The sequence below is a fragment of the Apium graveolens genome, chromosome 6 (genome assembly GCF_009905375.1).
Source record: "Apium graveolens cultivar Ventura chromosome 6, ASM990537v1, whole genome shotgun sequence".
NCBI lineage: Eukaryota > Viridiplantae > Streptophyta > Magnoliopsida > Apiales > Apiaceae > Apium > Apium graveolens.
The window spans coordinates 53,015,310-53,024,865 of NC_133652.1; the positions used below are offsets into that span (position 1 = coordinate 53,015,310).

The 9,556-nt window shown below is 40.0% G+C and overlaps 2 protein-coding genes across 2 annotated transcripts; both read right to left on the reverse strand.

Annotated features, from left to right (window-relative positions):
* Positions 1-331: 331 nt before the first annotated feature.
* On the reverse strand, positions 332-4,074 carry LOC141664413 (O-fucosyltransferase 19-like). Its single transcript, XM_074470355.1, has 9 exons — positions 3,332-4,074; positions 2,819-2,891; positions 2,661-2,725; positions 2,471-2,559; positions 2,251-2,383; positions 1,908-2,140; positions 1,289-1,765; positions 848-1,199; positions 332-766 (listed from the first exon to the last, which is right to left on the reverse strand). Exons 1-8 carry the CDS (start codon positions 3,785-3,787, stop codon positions 944-946), a joined length of 1,782 nt encoding a protein of 593 aa, XP_074326456.1. The 5' UTR covers positions 3,788-4,074; the 3' UTR covers positions 332-766; positions 848-943.
* Positions 4,075-8,638: 4,564 nt separating this feature from the next.
* On the reverse strand, positions 8,639-9,283 carry LOC141665053 (uncharacterized). Its single transcript, XM_074471034.1, has one exon. The coding sequence runs from the start codon at positions 9,281-9,283 to the stop codon at positions 8,639-8,641; it is 645 nt and encodes a 214-aa protein (XP_074327135.1).
* Between the last annotated feature and the right edge of the window lie 273 nt (positions 9,284-9,556).

Genomic DNA, 9,556 nt, shown 5'->3' on the forward strand with positions numbered 1-9,556 from the left:
CACAATCACACAGACCCTAAAATGTGCAAATACAACCTGCTGGACAGCATTTCCAACTTGGATCATCCTAGAGACTACAGTTCCCTGAAAGATCACTACTCATTAGGAAACATGGCTTATTTTATGAAACTTCAAAAATCTTACCTGATCCTTTCTTTCTCATTTTTCGCTAAGCCTTCCTGACACTGTGCAGAGTATTCTCATATTCTCCACAAGCCTAAATTTAACAAGTGTTCCTAAAAAATACTAATGAATAGAAGCGGCTCATCATACCCAAACCTAATTATAACTAGATACATATTTAGTGGATCAATTATTCTGACTAAACATGTCTAAAAAGAAGTTAGTAAGATTTGAAAGTAAGTTCAAGTCATATGATTACACATATACAATATTACACACCTAGATTACAGTAGAAACTAGGACTTCTATAAATTACGAGTCTTGAACTAACATCAAAATCATATCTGCTACTCTTCGTTTCTCTTCCTAAATTTTTCCACAGGATTAAGTCATATGTTGGTCATATGAGTAACAACTGACAATGCATTACAACTAGGGTTGTGAAGGAGCTAATTTCAGCTCAACTGAACAATGTCAGGCTCAACTACAAATATCTCGATCAACGATGTTAATGATAGAGTCGCCACCATCACAAGGTCTTATCAGATAACCACTAGGTAACATGTCAGCTCTTACAGAACATGTAGTAGAAGGCCCAGCTGGACAACCAATTGAACAAGTCAAAGACCTCTCGCATATCTATCTGCAGAAGTATATATTTTGGTTATGTTCGACCAAATTAACAATTATCTCCTTACCGAGCAACTTAAAAGTAACAACTTACCACAAGACTGCCATCTTCCAAATTCGTAGTATATCTTAATGGTCCAAAAGTCTCTTGCAGATGCCAAAGTTCCTATAAAATTTTTATACAAACCTTTTAACTTTTTGTAGCAGCCCTTAGTTTACGTCTATGCTCTAGATGTTGTCTACCGAGTTTCTGCTGAGATCTATCACAAACACAACCAGGCAAGGGGTTTGCATAGAAATTTTCTTCTTCTTTTGGTGTTTCACCAGCCAATCTAAGGTATGGGGCTCCGAGCCTGTCGGCATGCAGCCTCTTCACCTTTGAAGAAAATTTTTCCCAACTGATAGTACCAGCATCCAGTTTATCTATTACTTTTACGAGTTCCAATCTGCAATGCACAAAGGGCAAAAAGATGATATTCGAGCTTTAACACAATCTTTCAAAATACAAAAACAAAATTTGGAAAAAGCAACAAACCTATCTGGGTTGATAGTCTTTCTGAAACCTTCAAACCTCCTGTGCCCTTGCACTGCTTTTGCCATATTTCCATCATATGTGTATACAAAGACGTCACTTTCAAGGGCAACAATATAATCCAAAGCTGCTAGGCGATTCTGATATTGTTGAAAGGGCTCCAATTCTTCCTTAGTGGCAAGAGTTTTGTGTGTGAACACATTTGGAAATTCTGATTCGAAGGCATCCATGCTGTTGTGACCATAAATTTCACCTGCAACTATGTATATGTTTGTGGAGGCTGGATAACCCATGGCCTTGAGAAACAGAGCAGCTTCTCTTGGAGACATAGGGCATCCTCCCTGTAGTCTTTTTTCATTACCATCAATCTCTTTTTCTTTCCAGTGCTGAACATTATACCTCATTATGCGAAGTTCCTCCACCTCAGCGGCTGTGTGATTGTGACTGCAGCCTGTGAAGGCAAGCATGTCTTTCTCATATCTGCAAGCAGGGGCGTAGCCAGAAATTGAAGTTACTGGGGTCAAAAATTGAAAATTTTCGATAATTTAAAAATTTAGTGTATAAATTTTCCATAAACATTAATCTATATCACAATTATCAGTCCTATGTTGTATGCAATTACCTTAAATGAAGGGCAATATAGGGCTCGCCTTTATTTTTAAGTCTATTAACAAATTTCTTTCCAAGCTCCTCAATCTCTTCTGTGTAACGAGTAGCCTCGTAATTGGCATGACACCTAAGCTTTTGTATAGAGCCTGCAAGGGCATTGTTGGCAAGTCTCGAGTCTGTATGGGTAAACTGAACCACTTTATGCTCTTTCAACAATGAAGCCATCTCCTCTCTGTAGTAGCTTGCCTGACAATGGAACATGCATCTAGGCTTTAGTCCTAAACAAATAATAACACAAACATGCAAAAGGGTCATGTGGAAGTAGTGTGCATAGAGATCCAAACTATTGGCCAGACCTTGGACCAGGATATAGGAGTCTTTTCGAAAGGTTTAATTGCTGCATATTCTGGTGGCAGTGACTCGACTATGTCAACATCATCTTTCAGAACTTCAATGAAATGCTTCCAATCGAAAATATCCTTGAATTCACTAGAAAAAAACATTGATAATTTGATAAGCTTAAATTATCTAGCAAAGATATAATTCAGCAGCAACATGAGTAGGAAGGCTTTATACCTAGTATCTGACCAGAAGGATTCGTGATCAAGATAAGGAAGAACAAGAGTTGCATTCATTAACTTTGCAACTGCAACCATGTCAGATATCTGCATTTGATTTCATAAAGAAAAATGAGAAACTAGAAACTACTTCCATGGAAACTAGAGCAATTAACTCTTAAAGGTTCATCTGAACTGTGGTAACATACGCCTGTTCTCATTTGATTTAGTCCACCATTTGCATGAACGAGAAGATAACCATTCGTCGGTGAACCTGCACGTACAGAAAACATCAAGAAAATTTTGTCAAGCAAAATATAGTTTTCTAGCAGGAACACATAAAAAAGGTGCAGCTAGCTAACTATACTTATTCGATTTTTTGGCCGACCAATACACTGATAGTAGTCCTCACTGGATGGCTTTCTCCATATTTCTGAAATCTGTACAAACCAAAATAATTAAATCAAACGTACATCCTAAAGCAAAAGACAATAATCTAAACCATAGGGCATTCTCTACCACAATAATTATCCAAAAATTCGGATTTTTTTTAATGGGAATTGCACTGAATTCTGATTTTTGTGGGAATGAACAGCTAGAGCATCCAGACAATGTTCTACAACTAATGTATCGGTCATCTCAAAATTGGAGAAAGCGTGGAGAGTGAGTTAACTTGTTGTTTCTCATCCAGAAAAGTGAAAACGTTGAATGGTAGAAACAACGCATACAAATTGAAGAGATGAAATTGAAAAGTATCAAAATCATTGCAAATTCTTGTGTCTAACATCTAATGCAAGAATGCATAATAATATCGCAATTTCCTAAAACTTGCTGCTCAATAAAAAGCCTCGAAAGTACTTAAAATAACGAGAAAACTTACGGGGTATTTTTCTAAAACAGGTTTAGGCATGGAAGATAAGTCTTGTTGGTGGTTACGTTGAGCAGCCATGATAAGTTGAGTTTGATGGGAAGGTTTAGCCAATGTGAAATATTTATTTAATCTCCCACCACCACCGCCACTATTAATCTCGGAATCGTAACGAGCATTAGAAAGCATTAAAGAAAACTTGAGAAACATGGAAACCACAAGCATCAAAATCAATACTCCGAACATGTTCTTCCTGGATTTGAAAAACTTGAAAATTCTAATGATCATGTCATCTAAAAACACAAATGCCACCGCATTACTACTATTTTTGGTGGTGGTGCTGTCACCTTCGTCGTCAGATGATGCAACGCCTTCGTTCTCCGTATTGGGTATAAAATCAACCACGCGGCGACGATGAGCTGTTGCTGCACCACCGGGACTAGCACAGGTCGAACCACCTGATGGCATAGCCTAAATTATGTTAATCGGATCGAAACGAATCGAATATTTTATTTCTGGCGCCTAAACTCAGCCTTGTTCATAAATTTGTGTTAATGCATGTAATATATATATTTGTATCTCCACGTATAGAATAGAGAAAGAGGATGATGAAAATAATATACGTAGAGATACAAAATAAGAATACAGGAGATAGGAAGTGCAGAGGGAAAAGGAATTGTACAGAGGACACAAATTCTGGTCGGGACCGGATGATATATCTCCTACACCCCCGAGGCCCCTACCCCTTCTGTTGTTTCTTTTTTCTTCTTTTAAAAATTATACACGCTTTTGTTATTTTTATTCTTTTTATTGCAAGTCAAATTTATTAATTTATCTTCCTCAAGAAAATTTATTTTTTCTTATATTTGTAGTTTTGAATATTGGTTTTATTAAGGGTATTGATATGCCTCAATATTATTATTAATAAATAAGACTAATCTTTTAAGTAGGTGATCTCTTTACTTAATTTGTCAACAAGAGATTGTTGTCTTATATTTATATCAAGTCCCAAATGGGCTATATCTTACAAGATGAGCCTTCTTAGGCTTTACATTATATTCCTTAATTATCCCAATTGCAACTCTTTTGCGTCGTGTTTTCTTGGGCCAACATTTGTCCCCCTCCTAATTTGAGCAATATCTTTAGATTTGTTGAGTTGTTTCAAGTTTTTGCACCTTGGTTATCGGGGATAATGCGGGTATCTGAACAAAACTAGAGCAATGATGAGAATAAGGGTGTAAAAATGATAAAAATAAGGACAATATAATTCCAAGGTCAGAAAAATGTTGAAATAAATTTGCCTCATTTATTTGTGAGTATGGCACACATTTTTTTTGAATGTATAAGTATTTGTTTGTTTTTTTGTTGTTTGCCTCTCTTTCTTCATTTTTGGGTGGCGTTGATTGGAGGTGGCTGTTCGGCTGCTATCCCTTTTGATAAAAACGCAACGGTTCCCGGAGTTGGCTACTTCCACATACATGGTTCTTGATTTACCGTGTAAGTTTTCTTCTTTTACTTTCACTTGCACTTCTTTCCGTAATTATGTTGTTCTTCTGTGTTATTTCTTGTTTTATTCACTCGTTCTTACATTATGGAACAATCGAGTTCCTCTTCTTTGCACTCCGTATCTAATCGAGATCCTGGCAAGAGACCTTTAGAGGAGGGCGATCAAGAATCTGCTCTTAACTTGAATAATTTGGAGATTCCTGATTTGGCCCAATGTGGTTCTTTCGATATTTTAAATGAGGATGACTTTTTAAAAGATGTTCCTGTGGGTTCACTTCCTTCACCCCCTCTGAGCCCACGAACATTAGAGACTAGGAATCGAATTGTCGAGGAGAGTCTTCGACTTGGTATGAAGGAGTTTGGGGATAGGCCTAATTTGAAGTATTTGAGTCATTATATTACCAATGACCCGCTAGTAGGTAAGTTAAAGTCATATGTGGATCTATCGAACGGGTATCGATATCGGGTGTCAACGGCCGACGAGCGAGTGTGGATGATGCCGGAATTTGGGATGCATGGGATACCGATGATTATGTTCCACTTCGGGCTCCGTTTGCCTATGCATCCTTTCTTCCTGGCGATGTTCGAGGCCATTGGTTGTGGAATCAGTCAGTTAACACCCAACTCTGTTGCTCAACTCAGCGGGTTTGTTGCTCTATGTTATGATACGAATGTGGTACCGTCGTTTAAGCTATTTTTCTCGATATACGCGGTTTGCTATCACGACGCACATGTTTATTTTGATTGTCCTTATAAGAGGGTTAAGATTGTTAATGTGCGATTTTCCAATTTTGGGTATCACTCTAAGTGGCTATATGTCGAGGGTCCTGATTTGGAGTTTGTGAAGCCTTGTGGGAGGGTTAATCGGCTTACTATCGATTATCTGAATAATCTGAAAAAATGTGAGACGAGTTATTTGAATGGGTTTCAAGGGCTGAGGTCGGTGTATACCCACCTGCAATTGAAGGAACTTAATTTTCTGGAAATGCACGATTGTAGGGGGAATTTTTAATGATTAGTCATTCCTTTAGCTCTATGTCGTATATTCTTTCTTTTTTTAGATGTCTTTATGTCGATATTTGTTTTCCTTACTTAAATTGTACTGAGCTTTCCTTTTCTTTTGTCTTGTTTTAGTGGCTGGGGCTTCTTTGAAGAAAATTCTAAACAGCGGGATTCGTGGGGAGATGGACAAGGCCATATTACTGCTCGTACAGCGGGCGTCGAGGAAGAATATCGATACATCGCGACCCGGTTCCTCGAGGGTTGGAGCATCAGGTGCTGGCCATTCTGTGTCAATAGAGTTGTTGGATGATCAAGGAAATAAAGTTGTGGAGGATCCTGAAAAAACTGTGATGGATGTGGAGGCGGCTGATTTGAACCCTCATAAGAGGAGTCGTCGGGAGATGGAAGCTGTAAATGCTGATGGTGGTGATTTGGCGGAGCCGGTTGCAGCGGGCAGCGCGGTGAATAAAACCATAACCTTGGTTGGCAACAAGGTTTTAATGACCAATACCGTCGGGCCTCGATCTAGGAAAGAGCCGGTTAGAGTTGAAATCCAGCCTAGCGAGCATTGGACTGGAGGGGCCACTGTGCCATTGAGGGCCTTTCAACTTTTTAATCTTCCCCAAGACGCGGTTACCTACGACGGCCGACGCAGGGATGACCTCGCAGATCGATGTAAGAGCTGAGCTGGACGGGTATGTGTACTTCATTTTCTTGTATCTATTTCCGAGCTTTATTGATTTAATTTTATTTGTTTGTTCTTGACGTTTGTATTTTTGGATTGTGACAGTTCCTCGCAGATTTCATGCATATTGTGGAAGAATTCAAAGCTGATGGAAATGAGGAAGCTTTGGCGAAGTTGCAAGCTGAGGTAACCGCTCTTAAGGAAGAGAAGAATAGACTTGGTGTCAGTTGTTCCGATTTGGAGAAAAGATCAGCTGATTTGGCTAACGCGAACACTGCGTTGTCAAAGAGAGTTAGTGAGATGGATGTTATGGGGCAGTCAATGAATACGAAGATGTCGGAGCTCGAGGGAAAGCTTCGTGAAGTTGAGAAGAAGCGTGACGGCCTGAAAGAGAAGTGTGAAGGTTGAGAGCGCCACGTCGATGGTATGAATTCATCGTACAGGTTGATTGTTGAAGAAAATACTGCCCTGAAGGCGGAAGTTCAGAAAGGGGTCGAGGATATCACAAACGCCCTTGGAGACGGTTATGGGCGTTGTGTCGCTAGGATGCAATGGGCGGGGTTCGAAACCACGGGGCATACTTTTGAGGATTATATTCATGACCTCGCGGCTTCTCAACCCAGTGATCCAGCTAAGAATCCTTGAAGGCGGGGAATGCCCCGTGAATGATGTACAAGTTTTAGATTTCTGCTACTATCCTTTGAATTATAATATCCTTTGATGATACTTTGGCAGTTATGTTTTGATGGTGCTTTGTGTGACGTATTTTTGGAGGTCTTTCGGCCTTAGACATTCAGGATGTTTGTTTTAATCTCACTGATTTTCTGTTGACTTATTTAGTTATAAACTTGTTCGTTTAAATATTTTGCAATTTACTGTGCGAGAAGGTTGAGTCAAATTCTTAAGGGGTTGGTTTGTTCCACTAGCAAGTTGACATTTTTTCTATCGGTAATATCCCGAGAACTTTACGTTGATTCCTGATTTTTGCTGTGACAGGAACATAAGCGTGAAACTTTTCAATTACTTGGTGCTTTTGGAGTTCATTACAACCTCGTCCGTCCTTGAGTTTGTTTGTGTAGTATTTAACTGGAATGTACAAGTAACTTACACATGGAAGAAACATTTATTATTCATAATCTGGATCATTTCTTAGTGATTTTTTTTAAACAGGATAGAGTAGGAGAATAACGAAGCATGTTGCTTAGTAAAATAACTTAGAAGCTTTCATTAAGGATCTCATAACGACCCTCATTGCATCGAGGGTTTATTTTTGGTATGACAGTTGTAGCCTTAAGGTTTCAAACATTACACATAAAAGCTAATCACTGATAAAATTTCTTGAGGTGAATGCCATTCTAGGCGTTCTTAATTGGTTGACCATCGAGGTGTGAGAGCTCATAGGTTCCTGCACTGACAACCTTCGACACTCGGTAAGGCCCCTCCCACGTTGGCTTAAGTTTTCCTGAAACAGTGGGCTCCGATGCAGCGGAATCTCGAAGGATGAGGTCTCCAACCATAAAGCGCTTGTTTTTGACTTTTTTGTTGAAGTATTTTGCAATCTTTTCCTGCTGTGCGATCATGCGGAGTCGAGATTCTTCTCTTGTTTCTTCAAGCAAATTATTGTGAAAGCGCAAGCCCTCGAGCGTGAGATAAGGGTCGAAGGCTTCGACCCTTGGGGAAATTAGACTTATCTCGACGGGAAAGACGGCATCGACGCTGTACGCGAGGCGGAAAGGAGTTTCGCCTGTTGCGCTTCGGGGGGTCGTTCTGTAGGACAACAACACGTTTGGAGCTCATCAACCCAGCCGCGGGGAATTTCTTCAATTCTTTTCTTTAATCCTTGTAGGATGGTTCTATTCGTCACCTCTGCAAGGCCATTGGCCCGTGGATACGCAACCGAGGCCTTGATGTGTTGGATTTTCAACTCTTCTAAAGCTTTCTCAAATTCTGCTCCCACAAATTGCATGCCATTGTCTGAAACTAAAATCCTTAGGATTCCAAATCTAAATACCACATACTCCATGAAAAACTCAATCATTTATTTCTCTCTAATATTGAAAAGGTGTTTCACCTCGACCCATTTTGTTGCATAATCCACCGCGACCATGATATACTGGCACTGATTTTTAGGCTTTGGAAAGGGCCCTACGATGTCTATTCTCCACTAGAAGAAGGGGCATGAGGGCGAGAATCGAGTTGAGCTCAGTCGTGGGTTGATGGTTTACGCTTCCATGTAGTTGACATGCTTGACATTTTCTAACATATTTCTCACAATCTTTACGAATTGTGGGCCAATATAGTCCTTGTCTGATGATCTTAAGGGCTAGGTTCTTTCCCCCAAGGTGTTCACCACAGATGCCTGTGTGTACTTCGATCATCGCTTGGTGAGTTTCCTCTGATGTCAAACATCGGAGCAGAGGTTCAGATAGAGCGCGTCGATACAGCGACGGACCGATTACACAGTAGTTTCTTGCCTTGAACATGAGTGAGCGAGCTTTGCTTTTCCCTTCAAGGAGTTTATTGTCGATAATATAGTTGAGGAATGGCTTTCGCCAGTTGGGGCTATCCTGGATCTGGTTGATGGAAAATTCATCGATGGTCGGGGCCGTTAAGACGTCGACATATATCGGATCGAGATTGACAGGCAAATTGGAGGATGCTAACTTGGCCAGGGAATCCGCCCACTGGTTTTCTTCTCTATCAACATTCGAGAGCTTCCATGAAGAGAACTTTTTGATTAGTTTTTGTGTTCGTGCCAGGTATTGAGCCATTTTTTCATTGTGTGCTTTGAACTCCCCGCTTATCTGTTTGGAGACTAGTTGTGAATCTCTGAATATGTCAATAATCTCGGCCTCGAGGTCTGCCGCCAGTTTTAAGCCGGCGATGAGTGCCTCATATTCGACGACATTGTTTGTAGCTGGGAACTCAAATTTTAGAGCTTGTTAGACTTTGAACCCCTCCTGGATGATTAAGATAATTCCCGCTCCTCCAGATTCAGCAGTCGAGGATCCGTTGACAAATAACAACCATGGTCTTAAATGATT

Coding starts and splice junctions, on each gene's coding strand:
- LOC141664413 (XM_074470355.1), bottom strand. CDS start 3,787: ATGCCATCAGGTGGTTCGACCTGTGCTAGTCCCGGTGGTGCAGCAACA. Junction 2,384..2,470: donor TCCTTCTGGTCAGATACTAG/GTATAAAGCCTT, acceptor GTTTTTTTCTAG/TGAATTCAAGGATATTTTCG. Junction 1,200..1,288: donor AAGACTATCAACCCAGATAG/GTTTGTTGCTTT, acceptor TGTGCATTGCAG/ATTGGAACTCGTAAAAGTAA.
- LOC141665053 (XM_074471034.1), bottom strand. CDS start 9,283: ATGGCTCAATACCTGGCACGAACACAAAAACTAATCAAAAAGTTCTCT.